Source organism: Labrus mixtus, chromosome 9 (assembly GCF_963584025.1).
Source record: "Labrus mixtus chromosome 9, fLabMix1.1, whole genome shotgun sequence".
Taxonomy (NCBI): domain Eukaryota; kingdom Metazoa; phylum Chordata; class Actinopteri; order Labriformes; family Labridae; genus Labrus; species Labrus mixtus.
The window spans coordinates 1,340,756-1,367,805 of NC_083620.1; the positions used below are offsets into that span (position 1 = coordinate 1,340,756).

Here is a 27,050-nt window from a genome sequence, read left to right on the forward strand (position 1 = left end):
GGTTAATACATTCACATCCTGTGTAAGTTTCATATATTTACCAATCAGTCCTCAGGTAAAAGTGAAATCACTGCATTCAAATCCTGCTTGTGTTCCTTTTCATCATTAGGATAAACCATTTCATGATTAGGGTAAATTGTAGTTGTTTGCTGTGGTTCTCTGCCGCCCACACAGAAAGAGTAACTTTTGGCTGAGTGAGTAAATGATGACTGCTTGGGGCGTGGTTACATGAAGCTGTCATTTATTTGGAAGTTAATCTTGTACATCTGATCAAACTGATTTGTCATGAAGTCACTTCTTCACCATGACCTGGCATGTTTTTCTCTCTAATTTTTTTTTTCTAGATTCCTCATTTGGTTCCAGAATTGTGAATTAAAATAATGCTTGTACAAAATGTAAAAAGTGAATGTGCTATTTTTATATGAATTCTTCTTTAATTTGAAATGATGCCATTCATAAAATATAATTAGAACGGTGTGAGCATGAGGCCATAATGGCGCTCAAAGTTATATTTAATGGACAAAGCTTTAAAAAAAAAAAAAAAAAAAAAAAAGGATTCAAAACAAATACTCATCTAGTTGCTCCACCAATGATGGACTTGTTGTTGGTTATAGCTGGTAGAGTAATGGTGGTCCATCTATTGGATTAGTAAAGGGATTTCACTGTGGTATTAATCTGAGAAGACAGCAGGCGACCAAGGCTGGGCTCACACTGATCTGTTGTGTCTCTCTCTGTCACTCTGGTGCTTCCATCAGAGAAAACGGAAACAACGAGGACACGTCTCAGCCATCATGAACCTTTTCTGCTTTTCACTGGTAAGACTCACTTTGATTGCTGCATCTTTAAAAAAAAAAAAAAGCTGTTTGTGAGCAACAACAGGAAAGAGAAGTTAGCCCTGTGATGCAAGTGTTAGCTTGTTCACAGGCAACACTTGCATCTGTGTAACTAAGACAATGCCCTGTTAGTATAGTGTAAACACAAGTGTTACTATGTGTGTTACTAAGTGGGTAAATATGTACAAGCATCACAGTTATTCAACCTTTAAATGAACAGTACAAAATCTCCAATACTGTAGCCTTAATGAGATTCCTGTGTTTTATTCTTGATTTGCTTTGAGAGTCATAACTTGGTATATGTGTCAATGATTGTGCATTTGTATTTTAACTGTCTCAAAATGTAAAAGAACATAATGAAACATCACCTGCTTTTTGATTGAACTTAACATGCACATACCACATGCGTTAGTGTTAGACAATAGAACCGTGTTGGTGTACTTCAACGCTGTAAGACATGCTGTTGTTATTATTTTTAGAGATAATAGAACGAGGAATAACAAAAGCATTGTCAATAGAGCATCAACAGCAAAGACAAGCTTTTGATGGCAGTCACATGCACCTCTCACGCATATGGTCCCTCAGATGCTGCTGCAGCTGTCATGCTACACAAGGCCATACGGGCATGCAGGACATTTTCTTAAGACAGATGTTGATCAGTAATCAGGATTATTACCTCATGTCTTCTTCAAATAAACAGAGGCTTGAACAGTGATTGCACTGATTTCATTCTCTGTTGCTTTTGTTTCATACCCCATGAACAATAGCATCTTGTACAAAGAGTAACTCATTTATTAAATACTTAAAAGATTAAATTTTGGAAGTCTTTGTTTTGTTTCATTTGGTCATTTGTGACATCCAATTTCTTTTTACAAATTTGTCAAAATGTAGATAATGAGACCATCATGGATACATAGCGAGACCTGAAACCTACTGTGATAGTAGATGTACTAAACCAATAATAATTGTTTGCCATCAGTCCAACACAGAGACGAGGTGGATAAAGAGAGACATTGCAATGCTTTCCAAGGAGAAATGCAAACACGATTTAATCCTCACTGAAATCTGTTCTGAGGAAATTCCATCCTTGCCTTCATCCGTGGTTGACAAGCACATTTTAAAGAGCTTTGTAGTATCATAATTCTATACACATACCAAATCCTCAAAACTGGTTTGTGTGTCTGTCTTGTTATTTAGGTTTCTTAATGTGATGCTCTGGGGGGGGGGGGGGGGGGGGGGGGGGGTAATTCAAATATAAAGTGATGTCTGTGCCCTACAGTTGTGGAGCTAAATGAAGGATAAATGGTCATTATACAACATGGAATTTCCTCCCACTGACACAAACCTGCTCGATATGTCAACAGTGGTGTGTGCTTCATCATAAATACACATAGCACTGAATCCAACAGATTAGAATAAACACATTCATAAATTGCTCCTGCTGCTAATGTGGCTGTAACACAGTTTGACAGATTTTGGCTCTCTGCGTGTTCACAGGAGGGGTCTATGGACAGCCTGTATGAGGTGGTACAGAACTCCAGTGATGGTCCACAACCGCCCATCCCCAGCCGCTCCTCCAGTCGCTCATGCAGCCGCTCATGCAGCCCGGCGGTCCTTCTGGATGACAACACAAAGTGGAGAGGGTCTGGAAGGTCTATATCTATGGTGAGGAACACCTTTTTCCTCTTCTACACATTGTTAATGATGGCCCATATAAGCAATCATTACAAAACTGTATGGGACTGTAATGGAATTTACCTATAAAACAAAGATGAATAAGAATGATGAGCCAGTTGATGGATACTGCTAAGGCCAGGAGGTAGAGAATTTTAAATACACTCCATTCGATCTCCAAACTCCATTCGATCTGCAGAGTCCCTCTGCACCTTTAAGAAAAAGCTAAAGACCCAGCTCTTTCATGAATACCTACTAACTTAATGATGATGGTCTCCATATTATTGATGATGATGATGGTAATGACGATGGTTTTTGTTTAATAAACGATGACTTATAAGATGGTTTCTATACTGATTAGAGCTCTCAAGAACTGCCCTCAATGTTGTGCTTTGTCTCTGGTCACTTCCTGTCAGCACCTGTGTGTCCAATCAGACTCAAAGCTGATCGTTTGCTCTTACTGACATTGTTCCCTTTTTTCTAGATCCTTGCTTGTGTTGTACTTACTCTCTGATGTACGTCGCTTTGGAGAAAAGCATCTGCTAAGTGAATTGTAGAATTGTAGTCTTATTAGATAATTAAGTGTCAATAAAACTACATAGATGTATCTTAATATGTGTCTACAAAATACGACAATGTTTATTTTCATTTATTTTTTAATATATCTAGTTAAATGTGAAAGAAAGGTGTTTTTTTTTTCCCCATAAGCTAACATCTGACTTAAATGCTCTGATTTCTCCCAGGAGATGCCTCAGGGGAAGAACTCTAGTAAAAAGAAAAGAAGGTGAGTTCACCTAATGGTTAGATGTGAACAGTCAAATAGACAATGAATTGTATGAACTGTAATCCTGCCTGTCATTCTGCCTTCTGTGTGCCCTTGTTGAACTGTACAGCCTTATTTTGGATTCTTTTATTGGATGTGCGTGCAGTGAAAGTCTTCCATGCTAGTGAATGGGCTTTCCCATATATGGCTTGAAAGGCTCCCTGTTTGTTGTCACAGAGGGTTAATACTCTAAATCCTTTCTGCAGCAAAGCAGACCGGCTCTTCAGCAGCAGTCCTAATCCTTAACATTTTTAATTAACAAGACAATGCTTTTCGAAGAGGGAGCTGCAACCTATTTACAGCAATAATTAAAATATCTTTACATTGTTAGGTTGGATGTGTACCTTTTGTTTTGAGAATCAGGGACCTGCAGACTGGCCACCAGAAAGCAGCTTATGGCTCTGGGCTTGTTGGACTAAGAGGCTTGAAGGCCCACCTACTTAAAGCCCACAGTCGCCTCAACACCTTTTCTTCCCTTACTTCACTTAAAAAGACACATAGGTGTGTCTCAGTGAACATGAAAAGTAGATCATGCATTCAAACTGAGAACCATAGAGCAGACAAACGACTATATTATATTATGAGACTTCAGCGGTTACCCTTCCGTAATGTGTTTAAGTTTTCGCATTAGGTGACTGTTAGTCATAGAAGCAGTCACACCTGTGAGCTGAAACACATCTACTCAAAACAGTTAAATGACTTTTTATTTTTTTCATTTTCCTTTCAGAACACATATATCCAAGTCTGTATCAGATAATGAAGCACTTGGTGAGTACAAACAATTGTCTTGTTTTGTTGATGCGGTATTAAGGCACGCTTAGCTTCAAAAAGATGAGTGTGTGTGTGTGTGTGTGTGTGTGTGTGTGTGTGTGTGTGTGCCATCCATGTATATTCCTGGGTTTGTCTGTAAAAGGTTGGTGTGCTTGTGAAGTCTGCAAGAGAACATTTGAAATTACTTTTCATCATTTCATTTTTAAAATTTTCTTCTGAATATAGATATTGTGTTCATTTGTGTTTTATTGTAATAAAATATAGTATAGTTGCCAAATACTGAAAACTTTGGCTCTATGAGGCCTTCAACATGAATCCTCTGGAGGACTAAAGTAAAAGCATTCAGCTTTGTAAAAGCCTGAATAAATATCTTCTTGTCTGTAATAATCTACTAGCTGCCTGTCCGTGACTTAGACAACAATTTGTGTGACCTCCATTCACTGTGCCTCTTCACTTCAAATCCTCAATGTTTGCGATTGATATCCCTTCACAGCAGACTGTAATACCACCGTCTGGCAGCCTGCCAAGAGCCGAGAAGATTTAGTCCACATCACCAACAATCACAATGAAGGTAAAGAGCAAATAAATAGGTCAAACACATCCATGGTATTCAATGTCTGTTTGGACTATAGTATCTCCAGCTATTATATTTCATCATGTTAAAATAACCTTCAAAGATTGTGCATAATATTAAACACAAAGGCCTTGTCTTGGGATTTGTGCATATTAGAATAATGATTTTACTAGTGAGACATTTCAAGATATTACATAAAGTAAAGTAGAGTGCAGATAAAGTGCAGTATGTTATATCGGATAGGTTCAAAGAATGTCTGGGAATATAAACCAAAGAAGTCACTGTGAGAATATCTGTGTCTCATATTGTCTGTGGGACTTCTGTAGAGAAACTACAGTAAAAGTCTGCTTCAGTGTTCATGTGGGCAGCTGCTATTGTTTTAAGAAAGTTTTGAAAATAGGAAACCTGTCCTCCGATCCATAACATTACAGAAAAACATGAATGAATCAGCTTATTAAATTACTGATTGATCAAGGTTTTGCTTTTGCTTTTGGTTAACCAGTGTTTTGCTAACTTAATGAGATATCCTAAATTCTTGTGCCTCTCTAGAGACAAGGAGGGCTAAACACAGAGCAGAGACCAAAGAAGGAAAAGGAGCACATCATTCTGCCACAAAGAAAAAGGAGAAAGCCCCCTCAAGTCAGGTCAGGATCAAAACCATAACCTGGAGTCTTTAGGCCAACTGGATATCTTAATCAATCAATATGTTTTCCTTCCCTTTCTTAATTTTTCTAGTGTTGTATTTGTGTTTCATTACAGAGGTATGTAGGGGAATGAAGTGTTGGTGACAAAAGTAAAATAAGGATGGAGTGGAATACTTTTGAGATTAGTAGCAGTAAAGACAAAGAGGGTTGTGCAGGAACATGCTTTTGTGTAAGTGACTTCTGTTTAAAGTTAAGGGAGCTCACACAGATTCATCAAACCCAGGTTTGGAGCATCTGTGTTAAACTTATGTTGGTGCAAGTGCAGATTCATGGTCAGATGCCTCAACGTGCCATTTTGTGTCCACCTATGTCTTTTCAAGCCGATCCCTGACTGTGACATCCAGAGCTGGGATTCTCTGGTGGCCATAATGGTGCAATTGTTTTCCACTGTCAATGCTGATTGGGTTTTAATACGGCACAGATGTTCCAGAGAGGGGTACTGCATAATCTCACAACCACATGGCAGGGAGTATTGTGTTGGCAAAATGAGGACTTCTGTGTTTTATGCAGGTCAACCAGTAGAAAAACAAAACAAAGGTCAACAATTGTTGATCAGCAGCTCTCTATACCTCACTATGTCGCTATTTTAGTAAAAGGACCAATGACCTGTTGGATCTGGTAGAAGACAATATTATGGAAATAATCACAAAAAAAAGGAATACAGTAGGCTCTGAAGTGACATCATACTCACATCAAATGATGGGGGGGGGGGGGGGGGGAGGGAAGTGGTTTAGTGAGAGAGACGGTCATCTCTCAACTTGAAGGTTGCAGTCACATGTTGAAGTGTCCTTGGGCAAGACACTGAACCATATTGCTTCCGACATGTCAATGTGTATGAATGGGTTTAATTACAGCCTCTGCCATCCGTATGTGAATGTGACCTGTGGTCTTTGAGTGATCAGAATACAAGAAAACGCTATACAAGCTCCAGTCCATTCACCATTTAACATCAGTATGTTGTCAAACAGAACTGTTATTGTCTCAGCATTGTTAGCATGATTAAATTCATGTGTTAAGCCGAAATAATGTCTACCATGTTCACCATCTCTATTTCAAGATGTAGCATGCTATTATGTACACATTCTCATGTATGTTTGGACCTGATGGATTGCACCAAATAGAAAGTGATTGGGATTTCCAAAGTTATGCATAACAGGTTATAGGCAATTTGGAAATTCTGTACCAAATCACATAGCACACATAGATATTTTAAGATGAGTTTTGTGTTGTAATTTTCCAGAGTATCCACACCACTGGTGTGACTACAGAAACTAAACCTCCTGTCAAAAGAGGCCAAAAGCCTGGAAAGAAAGCAGCTGGAAAGAGTGTAAAAGAAGCACCAAAGAAGACTCAAAATGCCACAGGTGAGACAGATCTTCACAAAATCTAAATGAGGGAAATATTCCCCTCCTTTCTAATGTCCTTTATGACCTCAATAGCAATGTGTATGACTCAGTGACCAAGCTATGACTGGAGCTATGACTGGAGCAGATTTGTGCTTAGCAGCAGAATTGGCCTGTGCAGCATTTTGCTAAATCGAAGTAACTCTAGTTCATGACTTTCCTGCTCTGATGAATACTAAATTATACTTCCGCTTTCAAGTGTTGCAACCATTCATGTAGCTTTCTGCAGTGTCCCTACAGTATAGACACACAAAGGGGTGCTTCAAATGCAACAGCAAAAAGCAAAAACTATGAGTATGGGTTACAGAGGCAACCCTTACTTTGCTATTTTGCTATTTTATTGTACTCTCTTTGATTGCTTTTAGGATTTGTGAAGGGTAACATTTGCAAACTTTCTTCTTCAATGAAAATTCTGGAGCAATAAAATATCAATAAGACCTTTTGTTATTGCAGGGTAAATGTTTAGGGACAGACGACTTAATTCCTCTGCATTTTCATATAAATCGGTACAACGCACAGAGGGGACGCAAATATGCAGAAATATGAATTCAAACGATTGTTAAATGATAATATTTCATTAGAATTTTCTTCGGCCTTCTTTCAGTGCACTCCCCATCATGTGCAATGAGCCAACAAATGGGACCCCAGTATTTGGACGTGCCATTCAGGTCAGACCGGAGGCCGTACCCGGGCAAGTCCTCCACCCTCCCCTCTCAGGAGAACACGACCCCAGGCAGGTGCACAGACATGCTCACCCTCCCTGGTGGAGCTACACCCACCCACACCCACCACCAGCGTTGGAGCAGCCCGGGTGACAGTAGTCCTGCCTGGGGGACCATCCAGCACACCTGCCGCAGGCCGCTTACAGAGTACCGTGTGTACTCCCATGACTTAACCGCGCTTAATGGGAAGGACTGGGAGGGAGGACAGCAGTCAGGGACTGCCCAGGATGACAGCCTACAACAGGACTGTAAACCACAGATCCCTCCAAAGGTGTCGCGATCTATCACAGATGTGGATCTGTCAAAACCAAATGTAAGTTTCTGCTGATGAATTATGAAACCATGTTTTAATCCTTTCTATACAGGCCTGTCTGATGCATCTTTTTGCTCCATGCACATCAGACTTTTTTTGTCTAACTTCGTTGTATTGCTGCGTGTAAGACTTGTGCTTTTCTTTCCTTTGTAAAGCAGTTTTTCTCTTCATGTTTTTACATTGTGTGTGTGTGTACACATCTAGTACGCCTGCAGTTAAGAATGGAAATGCAATTAATTCTCAACAGTCATATTCAAGGTCAAGGGTGTTTTGGATTTTGAAAATTTCAAAAACTCAGAGAATCGAAAAAGACCAAGTACTTGGGTTTGGAGTTTTCTGTTGTATCTTTCATCACAAGAAATACACTGATTTACACAAATCTTCAGTGTCTTCAGTTCTTTCCTGGCTCATACAGCACATTAAAAGATCAATCAATCAATCAATCAATTTATATTTGTATAGCGTCAACTCATAACAAGTGTTATCTCGAGACACTTTACAAGAAGCAGGTAAAATACCTTACTCTTTGTTATGTTACAAAGATCCGGCCTATCCATCATGAGCACTTTCTGGCAAGCCGTCAACCGACGATCTTGAGGAGCCTAAGAGAGCTCAAGAGCTCCCAGGAAAGTAGGTGGTTAGTGACTGAGATTTATAGATAGATACATACAGTAATATGATGTACTGTATATGCACAGAGAGAGAGAGAGAGAGAGAGAGAGAGAGAGGAGCTCAGGGTGCCAGTTCCCCCGGTAGTCTAAGCCTATAGCAGCATAACTAAGAGCTGGTCTACACCAGCACCAGCCCTAACTATAAGATTTATCAAAAAGGAAAGTTTTAAGTCTATTCTTAAAAATACAGACTGTGTCTGCCTCCCGGACCCCGGCTGGAAGATGATTCCAGAGGAGAGGAGCCCGATAACTGAAGGCTTTACCCCCCATAGTACATTTAGAGACTGTAGGTACCACCAGCAGGCCTGCACTCCGGGACCGTAACGCTCTCGAGGGACAGTACGGCACTAGTAGCTCCTTCAGGTAAGATGGTGCCTGGCCATTTAGAGCTTTGTAGATAAGATAACTCAACAGTGTGGATGACTTCACAGGCCAGGTTCTTTGCATGAGCATTGAGATCTCTCGAGGCATTAGATCTCTGCTGAAACCCAGTGAGCACGTGCAGCCTTTGACACGAAGCAGTTTGAAGAGCTCAACATGACTTAGGAGAAAGTTAACTGGGATGAAAAGGATGATCCGAAGTAGAGATTACAAGATCCCTATGGATCTATAGTGTCATTGGTTCTTAAGGACAAAACTGTGGTTTCACTGACCCCAAAGTCTCTTCAGTTTCGTGAGTGATGATGCAGAGGTTAGGACCCTCTCTTAGTACTCCCTCATGGCTTAGGAGGACTCGAGACACTGAACATAATCAAAGTCTGTTTTTCTATTTCAAATGTGCAATATTTTTCTTCTTCTCTCTGTGAGATTGTTAAAGGCTTTATATGTGATTTTTTGATCCAGCAGATGTCGCCCTTGAGCACCAGCATGAAACCAAAACAACTCACGCTGCATTGTTGTGTTAGCATGCTAATGCTAGCGATCTTTATTATGCTCGTATCTTCACACTGCATGTAAATTTACCCGAAATGAGCGTGATCTAGAAACACAGTTAAGCAGTGAGTACAGTATGTTATTCTTCTTTTCTCTAGTCCCTCAATTAAACAACTTTTATACGTGAGGGGAGGAGTCAGCCGGCCGTCCTGGCGATGTAAACAAAGTGAAGATAGGACTCTGAAAACTCTGAAAACATCACAGACAGTGGGACTCGGGTGTTACACCCATTGTAGACAGTCATGACTCACAGTTATTTTCAGAGGATATACTTGATTTATTCTACATTTAAGTGTGATAATACTAATGCTACTTCTACTGCTACTACTACTATACTGCTACATTTTATGTGTAGCACACTTTCAATCAATAAAAATATCTTTATTTGTATGCTTTACATTTAAAATAATTCTCAAAGTGCTACATCATTAAGATAAAGGATTAGTGCTCAGTTGGAGAAGTGGCAGACAGACATTATCTTCTTTAGATGAGTGTTTTCTGCTGTTTGTCAGAAAACCTCAACATTATCTATTTCCTGTAGAAACTGTGTAGAAAATCTAAATAATTCTATCTATAATTCAAGAAAACCACCTCTTGTACAGTGCTCGAATATATTTCAATAATCATCAGGTGACCTTTTCACATTTTTGATATCTCATTTGAACTCTTCAGATGAACAAGCGCTTCTCCTGGGAGCCTCTGAAGTCATAGATTAGAAGCCCTAATCTGGATTGACAGGAGTTTAGAGCTGATTGCAAGCAGTAGGATTAGGCAATGGCTTTGTCTTTAGAATTCTCTTTTCCACAACTGACCGATTGAGACCCCGTGATGAAAACACAGCAGCAAATCCCCACAGGGAAACATCAGGGCAATGAAGACTGACAACAAATGCAAAACAAAAAGTCAAACTGTGTCAAATCCTCAGATATATATATATATATATATATATATATATATATATATATATATATATATATATATATATATATAAAACTGATTTAGGAAGGTTACAGGTGGTTTGATTGTGTTAAATGACTGACAGACATCATGTCTTAGCATTTCTTATGATAACATGTCCTCATGTCTCTATTGAAAAGTATAAACCGGAAAATGTTTCCACATAGCAGAGCTTCCACTTTAAGATGTTCCTCCGTCATCGACGACACTTCCTCAAAAGTCTTCACCCCACATTAAGAAATGATCGCATAAGAATAATTACTTCAGCATGATTTACCAAAAACAAGTTCCCCATTTCTGTTGAAGGGAAATTTTGTATGTATTTAATTTTATATTGTAGGGGCATTAGGATGTAACTCAAACCCCAAAACATTATCTCTCATCACAGTGTTCATTTAGGTGGTGATAAACATACGTTCATGCTCTTAAGGTTATTTTGACAAAAACATAACCACCTTCTTAAAAGCTTCATGCAGCTGTTCCTGGAAGTGGTTGTCGATGTTTTAACCGAGCAGGCCACAAAATGCATACTTAAGCACTTGTTTTTTTCCCTTTCAAAGCAAAACTGCATCAAGAGACAACATGCTAATTGCCTCACATCCTGTGTGTTGTAAGGAAGTGAGCCAGCCAGCCCATCAGACAGGCAGCCCAGAGTTAGTTAACACTTCACTGTCAGGAGAGTCGGGTTAAGAAACAAGAAGATCTGAAGGACTGAGGTTTGATAAATACTCCAAAAACAAGGGGAACATGTTACAAAGGGCAGCATCCAATGTGTCAGACAAAACAAAGAGCAGCAAGCCAAAGGTAGGTAAAAAAAAAAAAATGTAGGTTATGTTAGGAAAGGTTTTGACATTTTGAAGGATCGCTAGTATCCAAATGTGATCTGGTAAATGCAAATGATTTTCTTGATAAAAGTAGCAAGAGAACAATTTATCTGTACAAAATTGTAGCTGTGTTAAATGTCCTGCTTTTAGAAAAGATGAAAGGTTTAAAGATTACATTTTTTAAGGATTTAAAGGTTCATTATATTTAAAAAAACAAAATTCTAATCAAACACTGAATGACAAATGTGCATAGAGTGATGGCTTTGTTCAAATGTATCGGATAACTGGTGAATTTCAACAATGGAAAACAGACAAACAACAATGGCATCAATCACAATAATATAATAATATAATATACTAACTGAAATCAGAGAGGTGGATATAAAAGCCTTTCATTGTGCTGCCTTATTTTCAGGAATCACTGTAAATATCAGGCTGCTGGACAATGCTATATAAAATCAATCTACTGTTAAAGACTGTGCAGCTCATATTTAACCAGGATTTCCAGGGATTATTCATTTATGTAATTACTTTGGAGCTCTGCTGTGGAACTGGTGGGGAGTTTGGGGAGATTATGACTTCCAGATTTATGTTAAATTGGAAAAAAAAAAGAAGAGAATTAAAAACTGAGGCAGAGTTTTGTAAGGACACATCATTTGTATGTATCCATTTACCTACTGTTCTTTTTACAGACAAATGCCAGTCCATCTGTACACAGAGAAACACTCTCTCTGTTGCTACTTGATTTGACCCATGATCCAAATGCACCATGGTCTCATTTTGAAATAGTCAAAGAACAGGCTTAATATTTGCTTTCTTTACCAGATTTATATATTTATATATGCTGTCAGCTTTTTTCTAAATGGACAGTATATGATGCTGTAGACAGCTAAATCCACTACAAAACTTTCATCATACTTCATGTAAAGATCCAGCGGGGTCTTAGAGTGAAGTGAACCAGATTCTTCAAGGAGTTTGAAGAACTGAGACAGCTTGGACGAGAGCGAAAAAAAACCACAATGACTGAGTGCTATGTAGTATACCTATCAGTTACAGTTGCATTTCTCTAAGACGTCCTTTGTCTTTGTGTCTACCTGCAGCGCTCCACCAGCTTCGGCAAGTTTGAGGCTCTCAGACATCCACCATCGCAAGCCAAACCAGAGGACAATGGAACAACCGTATGTGTTTCCTGTCTTTAGTGTTTGCATAAAAATGTTGCAAGATTTGCTTTGAGAATATTCCAAAAGTTAAAAGTGAATTAACAAGACATACTATATGAACATGGTGCACTCAATGCTTTGCTTGTTTAAAGTTAATTCCATTGACTTGATAAATTTAACACAAGTGGGGGAAAACAAACAACAGATAATATTTGGAGCCAAATTTTACATTTGTTCTTTTCATCATTACTGTACTAAACCAGTTTTCTCTCCACACAGCTCATGGAAGAATGTGAGGACCCTCATAAATCAGCCGGGATTGGGAAGAAGATGAAAGCTATTTCATTGACCATGCGCAGAAGAATGGGCAAAAAACATGCCAAGTCTTTTTCAGAGGAGACAGTAAGTCACAGCCACACACAGCAAACACACACCTGCTTTAAAAACCATGTGTTATTAGTTTGATCAATCAAACTTTATTTATATAGCACCTTTCAGACAATTTAAATTGCAGTTCAAAGTGCATTACAAGAGTGCAGAAAAGTTATTGACAAAAAAGTAGTTTATAAATCATTAAGAGAATAATGCACACCAATAAGAATTAAAAAAAAAAAAAAAAAATGAAAAAAAAAAATATGACACATAAAAGCAACAAGATATTAAAATTAATACATAGGAGAAGAATATTTAAAATTGTAGTAGAATAAAAAAGACAATACAATAATGTTAAGAATTTAATTGATATAAAGCACTATATAAAAGCCAGACTGAATAAATGAGTTTAAAGACTGCGTTTAAAAATCTCAATATTCTCAGTTCCTCTCAGACCCTCAGGAAGGTCGTTCCATAGTCTCGGAGCGTAACAGCTGAAAGCAGCATCACCAAAGGTTTTTGTCCTGCTCTGTGGAACAACTAAAAGAGAGGAACTGAAGGCTTGTTGTTGTCTAGGTTTTTCATCATTAACTACTTTTAGCAGGGCCGTCTCAGTGCTGTGGCGTGCCCGAAAGCCAGATTGAAACATTTCTAATGTAGTGTTTGAGGTTAAAAAGGCACTCAACTGATTAAAAACTAACTTCAATAAAAGTTTGCTTAGAAATGGCAGGTTTGAGATGGGTCTAAAATTACTAGGGATGGGATAAAGCTGTTGATCATTCACACCACAAACAGGTTGTTGGGTTCAGATCTCTGTTTGGAACAGAAGTCAACAACTTGTCAGAACAATAAATGAAATAACACCTCTTTAAGTGCTAAAGACCAGACTCACTGTCAACCAGCCTCACCTACTTTTTGTCAAGAGGCTTATCACTTTCATCATTTTCTAAACCCACATCCTCAAAAATGACGCTGTTGCTGACAATCTTTAAATGATGCGCCTCACTCTGACCTAAAAATTGTTATTGTAACACAGATGGAGAAGAAATCTTTGAGTCACTTTGAAACTTTTGCAGCCCACGCTTCATTCTGAAGATCCCTGTTAGTTTCTATTTACTGGAGAGCTTAATAAAGAAATGTGCACAGTTTTATACATTTCATCAACAATTGATTATACAGTTTGAAGGGTTGTACTTATAGGTATTTTTAATGTCATGATGTCTATTGTTGTCCTCTTAGGGTGATGACACAGACAAAGAACCAGAGGCAGAGACAGAGAGCAGCAATCCTCCTGAGAAAAACCCAACACAGACCAGCAACTCCTTAGAAAGTCTCTACAGTGGACAGAGCTCTTCAAGTAAGTCTCTGCATGTTCTACACTGCAAGGCTGCAGGAAAGAGTTCTTATTTGTTTTCACAACATCTCATGATTTATCTGTGTTGTTATATTATTAACCCACAAAAAGTGGATTTTTGACACAGTGTAATCACAGTGTGGTTGTGTTCATGGGTGTTTCAGGTGGTGTGACCAGTGAGTCCAATGGTTCTGGTCAGAGGGACAGTCTGAGGCTGGAGGAGGACGGCTCCTATCAGGGTCAGTTCTGTGGCAGAGCTCGCGTCCACACAGACTTTGTTCCAAGTCCGTATGACACAGATTCCCTCAAACTCAAGGTAAGACACTGGACAACAACAAGAATAAAAGGATCACTCGAACAGAACAAGATTTCTATTACTCTGATTAGAAAGATCTTAAATGTTCTGAATGAATAGAACATGAGGAGCACAATTATAAAAGTTCACTGTGATGTTTTCTAGGTCGGTGACATCATCAACATCATCAGTAAGCCTCCAATGGGAATCTGGACCGGCATGCTGAACAACAAAGTGGGCAACTTTAAATTCATATATGTGGACATTTTGGTGGAGAAAGGTGAAGAGGAGGAGGCTCCCAAAGTCAGACAACAGAAGTTGAGCAAAAGACCTCGGCCTAAAACATTGCTCGAGTTACTGGAGCGACTGAATCTTCAGGTGAGGAAAAAGATCCACCCACCTGCCATCTCCCACTTTATTTAGTTTGAGTGGGAGACAGAGACGTTAAAATTTTCCAAATGTAAACACAAAGATGTAAATAGGTAAACATTCTTAGATTCTAGTTAACTAGAACAAAACCTTGGTGAACACTGACAAGCTTCATCATGAAACTTGATGAAGTTTCAGGTTGTGAAGAGACAGAAGGTGAATGTCTCTCATTGTTGCAGGAGTATGCCTCTGCCTTGCTGCTAAATGGATATCAGACGGTGGAGGACTTGCTGCACCTGCAGGAGAAACACCTGATAGAGCTGAACGTCAAAGACCCAGAGCACAGACACAGACTCCTGGCTGCTGCTGAATGCCGCTACACGGAAGGTGAGCAACACTTCAAGCACCTGCTGTCACTCACATCCACTTTACAGATCACTTCTATCTATCTGTTTTTACACATTTACTGATCAGTGGTTATTACATAGATAGATAGATAGATAGATAGATAGAGATATAGAGATAGATAGATAGATAGATAGATAGATAGATAGATAGAGATATAGAGATAGATAGATAGATAGATAGAGATAGAGAGATAGATAGATAGATAGATAGATAGAGATAGATAGATAGATAGATAGATAGAGATAGATAGATAGATAGAGATAGATAGATAGATAGATAGATAGATAGAGATAGATAGATAGATAGAGATAGATAGATAGATAGATAGAGATAGATAGATAGAGATAGATAGATAGATAGATAGATAGAGATAGATAGATAGATAGATAGAGATAGATAGATAGAGATAGATAGATAGATAGATAGATATAGATAGATAGAGATAGATAGATAGATAGATAGATAGAGATAGATAGATAGATAGATAGATAGATAGAGATAGATAGATAGATGGATATAGAGATAGATAGATATATAGATAGATAGATAGATAGATATATAGATAGATAGATAGATAGATATAGAGATAGATAGATAGATAGATAGATAGATACTTTATTGATCCCGAGGGAAATTCAAATCATCCAGTAGCAGGTTACAAAGACGTACATGACATGAAACATTTGTTACAAATTAACCACAAAACCGTATATATGGCTGGATTAATGGGATGCTATAAATATAAATAAATGCTATAAATATAAGTATATTCTTCAGATTATAATATACAGATTAAGGTGCAGTGAGCATGCTATACTAGATTACAGATAATATACAGAATATGGACATATTGTACAGGTCGATAACTTATTGAGGTGATATGAACATACTATAATACAATAATACAGGTGGATGAGAGATGTGTGTGTATGACCAGGAAGAGTGTTGGAGGGATGATGGGTGTGAGGTGATGTGCAGGGGAAGGGGGGTCAGCGGGGGGGCGGAGTTCGGGAGAGAGAGAGACAGAGTTCAGGGGGCAGAGTTCAGTAGAGAGACAGCTCTGGGGAAAAAGATGTTCCTCAGTCTGCTGGTTCTGGTCCGGAGGCTTCTGAAGCGCCTACCGGAGGGCAGGAGGGCAAACAGTCTGTGGGCAGGGTGGGAGGATCTGAGAGAGACGCTGGGCCTCGTGATGCGCTCGCGCCGCCATCTTGGTCTATTTACTGCAATGCACCCATGTTTCCTGTCTATAACACATCTCTAAGTGTCAAAACACAAACTTGGTGTTGCCTTTTTACAATCCTCTGCATGTTTCTGTGACAGATCACAGTATGCATTTATCAAACAAAAAGGTCACTACATGTTCTACTTCTATAGTTCACATGCCCAGACTCAGAGATTGTTCAGCCAATCAGGAATGAGTATTTAAGAAAGCTTTGAGACAAATACTTGTATATAACAGAATAACTCTTATGAAGCTGTAAACAAGAGAATAGCCTGTTTTTCTGTTCAGTCGTTCTTTTTGACTGAAAGTAAGTTCATCCACTGTACCAAACAATATAAGTGCATCTTGTCGCTCTTTCATTGCTATCACTTACTTTGGAAGTTATTTGAGAATACAGTTCTGCAAGAGCCTAAAAGGGGGATTTTATATTCGGAACACCAGGTTCAGAAACATTTGAACAACACAGAAAGAAAGAAGGCTGCTACATCCTGTGTGCAAAAAAAAAAAAAAGCTGATTTCCAGTTAGTCAGATAGAAAGTGCTTAATCAGGCAGAAGGTGTTCCTGTAATCAGATGTCTTAAAGCAGAAGGCTGATCATCAAAGATCCTGCATGGATGAAAACAAAACAACCGTTCAGTGTGAAAGTAGAACACTCACTCTTTCTTTTTTTTACCACAGTTTTTGTACAAATGAAAGGTCATTGTGCATGTGTTTGTTTTGTTGACAGCATGACTTAACAGATGGCAGCACCAATCCTGCCAAGCTTATTGTTGACTCTCATTAGATGCCAGGAATTTAATCAACTCCATTAGGGTTAGAGGTTTGTTCAGCCTGGACACGAGGATTAGCAGCTCAGACAAGAGGAGTCAAAATATTAAAGAATGGTGGAATATTTTTATCCTCTGGAAAGGAAATGAAGGTGATAGATAAAATGTAAGGTACGGTGTGGTAAGGAAAAGATGTTATATGATGCTGTTTGCTGGATCACCTGTTGTTTGGTTCATTAACACTTGGCCCTGTTGTAAATAATGTACTGTGTCACAATATGAAACAATATAAATGTCAAACAGTGTCAGCTTTACACACTCGGTATTGTTTCCACTTAGCACAGGGTTAAAGAGCCTCTTGTGCAGTCTCAAACTTGTGATATCATGACATCTGGTTTGATTCCATTCGTTTTGTCGACGCAGGTGATGATGTCAGAGAAGGTGAAGAGCAAAAACCCTCAAACAGTCAACAGGAAGAAGACAGCGACTGTCCCAGAGACTCGGGCTGCTTCATCCCGTCTGAATGTTCCGACAGCAAAGAGGAAACAGAGCAGCTCACAGACGCAGTGGGCTCTTAATCAGATTGCTTATCAGATGGATACTTAACTTCTGAGTGATGACTGATGTTCTGGACGTCATCTTAATTATGTGTCACTTTATTTAGATAAAGATCAAGTTGTAAGTTATGACTTCTGTATTTTTTTTTATTAGGACATGGTATTAAAAAGTGATATTTCAGTGATTAAATATCGCTTGTATATTTCAAATTCTACATATTTGAGTGTTTCTCCATATAAAGCCTTTATTTATCAAATCTGCATCTCTTTGACCATTTTCTTTAAATCCAATTTAACATCCAGTGTAATGTATTTCTTTCCTGTGATTGAGGGGACCTCTGTGAACTTGTGTTGTGTCATGGTTCTAACAATGCAGAATCAAAGCTGGTCTATAATATATAGGTAAAGATGGGTCTGTTCTTTGAATGTGTGTGTCTGGATCAGGGTGTGTGTGTGTGTGTGTGTGTGTGTGTGTGTGTGTGTGTGTGTGTGTGTGTGTGTGTGTGTGTGTGTGTGTGAAAGAGTCACTGTTCAGAGCATTCAGCTGTTTTCACAATTTTTCTTTAAAAGTTACTGTCAGCATTTTTTTTCTTTGTCATTCAGAATTACAGATTTTATGTACATATATCGAGTATTATATGTGTTCTTGGTGAAATATGATATATACTTCACATTATTACTGTTGATGTTATTGTTATTATAATTGTTGCTACATGAATTATATCGTTTTGTAAGACTAAATGTTCAAATAATAAATACAATATTTTTTATAACCAAGATGTTTTGATTTAGTTATAGTACAATTGTATTTGTTTGGCCTGCCCTTGCAGTATTTTAAAATACATTCTGGGATGTATTTGTCTGAAATGGCGAGTGAAAGCTGAAGGAGGAAAGAGAAGAGCAGAAAGAGCAAGTAAAGATGTGACCTCTTACATTACATGGACCTGTCATAGTGAAGAACTGAGCCGAGCTAATGCTTTCTGGTGGTAAGCTAAGCTTTTTAAAATGTGTTTATTAACACTTGCGTCTTGCTCAAAGGCACCTCAGGAGTGCCCAGGAAGTGAACTTGTACCTCTCCAGCTGCCAGACCATTTCCAGATTTGCTCCACACCAGAACTTGGACCTGTGCAGTGGTGGTTCTAGGCCACTTTTACTGAGGGGGCCAAACTGGGGCCAGTTGTTTTGTCAGAGGTGAACATTAAACCCAGGTGAAAAGTAGACAAAGATGATCGCTTTAAAAAATATATATATACTGTATATTATGCCAAATAACATGTTAAATACCACAACATAAAATACCATGATTCATATTTGTTTCAGTATGTGTTATTAGGGGTCTCTTCCTTTTGGAGGGGTGGCCACAGGGGGGACCAAGCTCAGAGTTACAGGGGCACTGGCCCCTGTTGGCCCCTGCCTAGAACCGCCCATGGACCCGTAACCCTCCAGTTCTCTACCCAAGTCCCTGCAGACTGAGCAACTGTGCTATATTGTCTCAGTTAGGCCGTGTTCACACTTGACTTATTTTTTCAACTGCCAGTGCCTTTTTTACATACAAGCCTGTGGAAAAATGACACAAAGTATGACACCTTTTCAAAAAGCGCTGCGCCCGACGCCTTTTTCAGTTGAATTATTTCAACTTTTCAGAAAAGCGCTGGGTGACGTCAAGCGCCTTTCTGACAGCTGACCAATCAGGACGAGTAGTAACCTACGTCCCGAGTTACCGGTTCCACAAACACAAACGGTGGTTTTTCTGAACCGTCAAAACGGAGGGTGTTATTCTGAAAATAAACCGGATGTTTTAATGTTGTATCGGTGTCTGACTTCCCGTCCCGCTTGTTCTTTTCTGTGCGAAATTGATGCGTTGTGCTCCGGCGCGGTTGCACCGCAGACTAGATCCTGTTGTTAAGGTCACAGAACACTCGCACATAAGCGCTCAAAAAGAAAGCAGCGCTTTTTTCTGAAAAAAGAAGTCAAGTGTGAACACGGCCTAAATTAATTAAGTGATGGACAGTTGGTAAGGAGTCAGACTATTTTTCAAAAATAATAAATAATTGAATAAGATACAGCATTTTATTTTCCATCTTATCTGGGTAAAAGTACGACAGTAAATCAAATATCAAACTCCACACCCATCTTAAATGTATTTCTTTCTATTCATAAATCCGGTGAAACAAAACATGAGACCGCTTCCTTCTGTCTGGTTGGCTGAAGACATGGTTACGTCATGAAACTTCCGTATTACGTTGCGATGTCGCTAGGAGTTATGGGTAGTGCAGTACAAAGGCAATATTTACTTCCAGCAACGTCCATAGAACAACTGCCGTAAGAACTACATTACCCAGCATTCACAAGTCCTCACGTAGAGTTGACGTGTATTTTGTTGGTGTTCTGAAAACTTCCCTTCTGCATCACTCAGTTGTGAAACCGGACATCATTTAGCCCAGTATCAGATACATTTTAGGAGTTGATTGGCTTCGGAACCTGGTCTGATAATGTCCGGAGAAATATCCATGATTGGTAAGTTGACAGCCATCTTTCTTTTCTCTCGGTGCCGCCGTGATGCTCACACATGAACTAACTGGACTGGTCCACCTGTCATTGCCGTGCTACAGGTTCGGTGATTCTGGCCTTGTTCCTGGCTGGGTATCTGGGCCAGCAGTATTTACCACCCCCAAAACCGAAAGTGATCGGCCTGGACCTCGGGACCACTTTCTGTTCCGTCGGGGTCTTCCTGCCGGGCAGCGGGGAGGTAGAGATCATCAGAGACCAGGAGGGACGGAAGAGCATCCCGAGCGCCGTCTCTTTCACCACCACAGAGGTTCTGGTGGGACACAAAGCCGTGGACCTGGCGGACAGCAACCCACAGAACACCATCTATGACGCCAAGAGGTTCATAGGAAAAACATTTGAGTCCGAGGTCCTGAAGGAGGAGAGTGCTCGCTATCCATTTAAGGTGGGTCATCCCGGGACAAGAACACAACATGTGTATTTAAAACGTGTGTCTCTGTTGTGGGGGCATTTGAAAAACACACGTTGACCCATGAGCTGTGGTTCCCAACATTGTTTCTTTAGACCCAACCAGCAATCAGTACAAATATTTAATTCTACAATTCACTTAGCAGACGCTTTTCTCCAAAGCGACGTACATCAGAGAGTAAGTACAACATAAGCAAGGATCCAGAAAAAAGGGAACAATGTCAGTAAGAGCAAACGATCAGCTTTGAGTCTGATTGGACACACAGGTGCTGACAGGAAGTGACCAGAGACAAAGCACAACATTGAGGGCAGTTCTTGAGAGCTCTAATCAGTATAGAAACCATCTTATAAGTCGTCATTATCAAACAAAAACCATCGTCATTACCATCATCATCATCAATAATATGGAGACCATCATCATTAAGTTAGTAGGTGTTCATAAAGAGCTGGGTCTTTAGCTTTTTCTTAAAGGTGCAGAGGGACTCTGCAGATCCAATGGAGTTTGGAAGTTCATTCCACCACCGGGGGGCGACAGAGGAGAAGAGTCTAGTCAGAGACTTAGGACCCTGTTGTGAAGGTTGGATCAGACACCTTTCATTGGCAGAGCGTAGTGGGCGGGAGGGAGTGTAGACCTGGATGAGAGAGTTAAAGTAAGGAGGAGCTGTTTTTGTCTCTGTTTTGTAAGCGAGCAGCGATTAAAACATCACTTTTTGATCCTTTCATTTTCTCACAGTGGAGTCATTGATTAACTTCACGTAACTCCTCTTGAAATAAACAACAATACATATTTAGATGCCCTCTTTGCTTTTCTTAATGTTAACATTCCCTCCTCACTGTTTCCTGTCTCTCTCCCAGGTGATGAACAACAATGGAAGTGCAGAGTTTGAGATCTTCACCAACCACACCTTCACTGTGACACCAGAGTTCATCGGCTCCAGGCTGCTCCTGAAGATGAAAAAGATGGCAGAGAGGCAGCTCAATGTGCCCATCCAAAAAGCTGTTATCTCTGTGCCTGCAGAGTTTGACGAGAGACAAAGGAACTACACGGTCAGGGCTGCCAACCTCGCTGGTCAGTTTTCTTATTACGGTACTTCAAATGGACATGGGATGTTCTAGTTAATAAAGTATATCTTCTCCTAGTAAGTCATTTGACAAAGCAGTCTCATGAGTGCCTCAGGTTGAGTATCACTGTGAAAGACAAAGCAAAGATAAGAGCTAAAGCCTTTGCATCAAAACGTTATTGTATTATTGGCTCAGTGGTAGAGATGGTCACCTCAACACGAGGTTCGATCCCCATCTCCCGCAGTTTTTTTTCTTTTTCTTAATTCTTATTGGTGTGCATTAGTCTCTCAATGATTTTATCAATGATTTTTACAAACTACTTTTTCGTCAATAACTTTTCTGTACTCTTGTAAAGCACTTTGAACTGCAATTTAATTTGTTTGAAAGGTGCTTTATAAATAAAGTTTGATTGAAATGTCCTCGGGCAAAAACACTGAACCCCAAATTGCTCCTGCTGCTGTGTCATCAGTGTGTAAATGTGTATGAATAATAACTCACTGCATTAGAATAATACCTCTCAGTCCAGGTCATTGAACATCTCTCCTGTTTGTCCTGCAGGTCTGGAGATCCTGCGTGTGATCAATGAGCCCACAGCAGCAGCGATGGCCTACGGCCTGCACAAGGTGGACGTGTTCAACGTGCTGGTGGTCGACCTTGGGGGAGGGACCCTGGATGTTTCTCTGCTCAACAAACAGGGAGGCATGTTTCTCACCAGAGCCATGGCAGGTAATGTCTCTCTGTCTTCATTAATTAATGGACCCCCTCCTTGACCCCTCCGTCAAGGTCAAGTTAATAGAAAAGTAAAAAAACATTTCGATTTATTGTTGGGCTTTTTGGGCCTTTATTGTAAGTAACACATGAACACCAAGATTCCTTCAAGTGTTTGTGTCGGCGTCCGTCTATTTTCTTCTCTCCTCTTCATGATGGAAAAATTTAACAGCTAAAAAAAAACATGTTCTGAATGAACTTAGTCATTTGTCTGGGGTGTATAATGCTAGTTCCCACAACAACCTGCTGTAATCTTAGCCTTTGTAATCTGAAACTTCTCAAAGCAGCATTTGTTTTGTTTTCTGCTGGAGAAAAGAGCGGCTTAACCTTAAATGGACTTTTTTTTTTTCTGACAGGCAACAACAAGCTGGGAGGTCAAGACTTCAGCCAGAGGTTGCTCCAATACACCACAGAGCAAGTCCAGCAGGACTTTGGTGTCCCACTGACCCTGAAAGAGGACCTTCACCGTCTGAGACAGGCTGTGGAAGCAGCCAAGCTGAACCTCACCCTCCAGCACAGCACCACCATCAGGCTGCCCCTGCACCTCCACAGCTCTGAGTCGTCTGAGGGATCTGCTCCTGCTCCGGTCCTCTTCCAGTCTGTGATCACTCGCAAGCTGTTCGAAGACCTCAATGAGGATCTTTTCCAGAAAATCCTGGCTCCTGTTAAGACCGTGTTGACTGAGGGCCACCTGGAGAAGCAGGAAGTAGATGAGATTGTTCTGGTTGGAGGGTCCACCAGGATACCCCGAATCAGACGGCTGATCAGTGAGTTCTTTGGGAAGGAGCCTAACACATCAGTAGACCCTGACCTGGCTGTGGTTACAGGGGTGGCCATTCAGGCTGGCATCATGGGGGGCTCCTGGCCTTTACAAGTCAGCGCTATAGAAATCCCCAACAGGCACCTGCGCAAGACGAACTTCAGCTAATCTGTACTCAGTTATTTATTCCAAAGAAAGAGAGGCCACAGAGACTGACTGTTTCATACTCATCATACTCATCATTTAAAACCCAAGGTACTTCTGTTGTTGAAGCATTGCCGTGTGTGTGTGTGGGGAGATTGAAGCAAAACAACATGTGACTGTTTTGCATGTGTGACTCCTCTTCAACTTGTGTTAACTGAAACCATCTGTAGAAGAGAACAAACCTGTTTTAAAAGTAAAAGCTGATCATGCTGCACACGAGGCTTCAGAAGGAAAGAACACAACGAGACACTGGTGGAAAGGGAAGTAGACCCCTCTCTCATGTACCTACTGACACATGGTAAATGGACTTCAGCTTGTGGACATCAGACATGTGGCTGCAGGAGCTGGGAATCGAACCCCCTGACCTTCCGGTTGAGAGACCACCGACTCTACCAAACTGAGCCACAGCTGCTGAGGCTTTATTTCTGAAGCTTGTTCATGGTAGATCCTTTCATGATGTTCAAATCAGGGAACAGACATTCCTTCAAAGTACTTAACGACTTGCCATTGCAGCCTCATCTATTTATTTATTTATTTGTTCCCATTTAATCTGTGTGTGTGAGAGAAAGTGAGAGAGTGTATTAGTGCAGGTCTTTTGCAGGCTTTTTATGAATTTTGACACATCTTCATCAGGGGTTAACGTAACTCATTTAAAAAAGATTCAGTGTAATACTGACTACTTTCCTCATGATAAGGGTTGAAGGGTGAGGTGCATTTTGTGAAAGCCTTACTGTTCATGCTGTACTGTAATAATTCAATCTATAATACAGATTGTATTATTTATGAATGAATGATGAATCATGCTCAGTGTTGCACTTTAAGAATTTCCATGTTGGCCAACTTGACTTTTTCTGACAATACTGCATATTGTATTTAAATGTTGCTGACTGAAACCTTTTTTACTTCACATCAAAGTGAAGTATAACAACCTGCTTGTGCTGCTGTAGGTAGAGAAGGTCAACTCTGGAAGTGTCACAGTAGGACCAAAGCATTGCTTACTGGTTGTACTGGTGCCTTGTGTGTTGGCGTCAGATTTGTAGAATGTTTGATGGACACTTCGTTAGTGGTCGGGTGCCTAACGTAATAGAACTGTAAAATAAGTAAGTGTGGAAAAAGATGTGTATTCCTGCCTGTTTGCTGGTTTACAGAAGGTCATATTGGGCACCCAGAATTAAAGTAGATTTACTTGGAAAACATAAAGTACTTAACTTTATATTTCTATAAAGTAGTCGATATAGTAACAACAACTCAAGCTGCCTGCATTCCTTTTATCTCAACTTTTTGAGTGCCAAATGAAAATGTTTATTACATGTCCTTTTACAATCGGACTTCTAAATTTGTCAACATCTTGTTAAGATTCAAATTCAGTCTGCCTTTGTCTGCTGTCGAGATCATTATTGACATGCGGGTGAGCGACTACATGCTTAGGATCAGTTTTTCTATTTGAACACACTGAAAGTCAAGAGACCTCAAAAACTGTTTCGATTGTTTCAGTCAATTAAAACGTCATTCCTCATCTTCTTCACTGTTGCTTTATTTAACTTGCTTTGCTTTAACCAGTTATACGAGATCTGTTTCTGTGCGTCACGCATATCTGGATGTTTCACAAAGTATGCTGAATACATGCTGAATACATTTAGCTCCTCCAGCTGTTAGGACTGTCTGCGGTCACATCATCAGCTCAGTGATTATTATCGTCCTATTGTTAAAGCTGCACTTTGAAACAATTCTATACTATACTTTCAGAACTAAATAGGGATTTACATTTCATGATTTCACATTCCATTATTTTACAAAATAATGTTTACATCGCCGGGAAGGCCAGATGACTCCTCCCCTCGAGTATAAAAGTTGTTTAATTGGGGGACTAGAGAAAAGAAGAATAACACACTGTACTCACTGCTTAACTGTGTTTCTAGATCACGCTCATTTCAGGTAAATTTACATGCAGTGTGAAGATACGAGCATGATAAAGATCACTAGCATTAGCATGCTAACACAACAATGCAGCGCGAGTTGTTTTGGTTTCATGCTGGTGCTCAAGGGCGACATCTGCTGGATCAAAAAATTGCATAGTTCACCTTTAAACAGAAATCTTTGTAAAAGGAAAACAACCAAGTACAAGTACTCAGAACAAATCACTTAAAGAAAACTCCAGTATTAGAAGATTGTTTTAATGTTTACTTCTGAGGCACAGTAATACCGTAAGAAAAGAAAAACACAAAAGGCAGACAGTCAATTCCTTGAACCTGTGCTGCCTGTAGTGATACCTGTAGCGTCCCTTCAATAAGCTAAGAGCTTTTTTTTCACATTTAGCACCCACTTCAGTTACCTTACAGCATTCAGTTTTACACCAGCAACCAGCTAGTAGATGCATTGTGTATGTTAACACTAATCAACCACAGACTTTAACTGCAGCTCAGAGGCCTACCAGGCAGTTCAATGACTTCCATCTTGACCTTACTATTGCTATAACTCTCACATTGTTGAAATGTTATTCACCCAGCATAGAACTGCACACAAGGTTAAAAATATATATACCAGCCATACACACACAATACATTATACACATCTTTAAAAAAAGACAAACAACAACACATTCACATTTACAATGAAGAGACGGCACACAAGTCCCTCCCCCAAACCATTTCAACAAGTTCTTCTGGTTGCACTGGGAGCACAGCTCGCGCACACTTTTACTTGATATGATCGTTACTGTTACACGGTCAAAAGTTGGGAAAAGGGGAAATTCAACCTCTATCAAAATAGTAAATTATCTTACATGCACCATGTGAATATTTCACTAGGAGTAGAAGGCAGGGCTTTTGTAAACTAATCGTTTGCCTTTTGAAGTTTTCTCTTTAAATATAAATACTTATATCATTACTTTTGTGAACAACAGCGCAGCTGAGTGTCGACAGAAGGCGAGAGCATGATGAGCCGTTAGTGTACTAGTTTCATTCAGCCATAAATAAAGAGCCTTTTTAAAAAGACATTAATATCATGTAAATTGGCTAAAACCAACCAAGGTACTGCTTTGGAGAATCAGCGCAAAATAATCTGAAAACACATCTTTAAAAGAAGTAGGCATTGGTAACTTATAGAGCCTCTCAGACGTTTAGATGTGAGAGAGGAGGCCACAGATTTGGCGAGTCCTATTCATAAAAGTGCATTTATTCCCGTGTATGTTGCAGCATATCCGACAAGCAAAACATAAAACTATTTACAGCATGTACAGGATGTAACTGGCGTGGTTTGTTTTCCGCATCAGATACAGAAATCTGTCAGTTAATGAGTAGGAGGACAGAGGAGGACAGACCTCGCTCTGATGTGAAAACAAAGCGTTGTTGTCATCTCCGTCTCTCACAGCAGATTCACAAAGGTAAGTCCCAATCACTGGTTTATGCCCTGATTGGTGTAGTAGTCGTAGCCATTGTCTGCATACAGCTCTTCAGCACTTCCAACACCATTCCCCACCTCTGGAGGGCGCCAAAGGATAAGAAGAAAATCAGTGTACAGCATGGTGGCATTGCATCATATTTATAGCACAACCGTTGGAAAAAAAAAAAAAAAT

The 27,050-nt window shown here is 39.8% G+C and overlaps 4 protein-coding genes across 10 annotated transcripts in view; 3 read left to right on the top strand and 1 right to left on the bottom strand.

The window, feature by feature from the left end:
- The window catches only part of LOC132980014 (P2X purinoceptor 5-like), a 103,066-nt gene that overhangs the window by 22,577 nt on the left and 53,439 nt on the right, over positions 1 to 27,050 (top strand). The window lies entirely within an intron of this gene.
- On the top strand, positions 659 to 18,483 carry samsn1a (SAM domain, SH3 domain and nuclear localisation signals 1a). Of its 4 annotated transcripts, none has more exons than XM_061045861.1 (15): positions 659 to 815; positions 2,331 to 2,498; positions 3,251 to 3,291; positions 4,058 to 4,098; positions 4,595 to 4,672; positions 5,225 to 5,319; positions 6,620 to 6,743; positions 7,387 to 7,817; positions 12,303 to 12,380; positions 12,642 to 12,764; positions 13,974 to 14,091; positions 14,253 to 14,404; positions 14,549 to 14,761; positions 14,992 to 15,139; positions 17,573 to 18,483. In XM_061045861.1, exons 1-15 carry the CDS (start codon positions 792 to 794, stop codon positions 17,725 to 17,727), a joined length of 1,989 nt encoding a protein of 662 aa, XP_060901844.1. In that variant the 5' UTR covers positions 659 to 791; the 3' UTR covers positions 17,728 to 18,483. The 4 variants fall into 4 exon arrangements, with proteins under 4 accessions (XP_060901844.1, XP_060901846.1, XP_060901845.1 ...); XM_061045863.1 differs by having other exon boundaries at positions 4,598 to 4,672; XM_061045862.1 differs by having other exon boundaries at positions 3,254 to 3,291.
- On the top strand, positions 20,038 to 24,241 carry hspa13 (heat shock protein 70 family, member 13). Its single transcript, XM_061045865.1, has 5 exons — positions 20,038 to 20,223; positions 20,319 to 20,659; positions 21,538 to 21,751; positions 22,303 to 22,470; positions 22,869 to 24,241. The coding sequence occupies exons 1-5, from the start codon at positions 20,199 to 20,201 to the stop codon at positions 23,438 to 23,440; spliced, it is 1,320 nt and encodes a 439-aa protein (XP_060901848.1). The 5' UTR covers positions 20,038 to 20,198; the 3' UTR covers positions 23,441 to 24,241.
- gdpd5b (glycerophosphodiester phosphodiesterase domain containing 5b) overlaps positions 25,635 to 27,050 on the bottom strand; it is a 46,719-nt gene continuing 45,303 nt past the window's right edge. For all 4 annotated transcript variants that reach the window (XR_009674125.1, XR_009674126.1, XM_061045866.1 and 1 more), the window contains one exon: positions 25,635 to 26,955. Coding sequence is in view for 2 of the 4 variants with exons in the window: in XM_061045866.1 (XP_060901849.1) it covers positions 26,870 to 26,955 (86 nt within the window). In the remaining 2 variants the exon portion in view is untranslated. The remainder of the gene's footprint in view (positions 26,956 to 27,050) is intronic.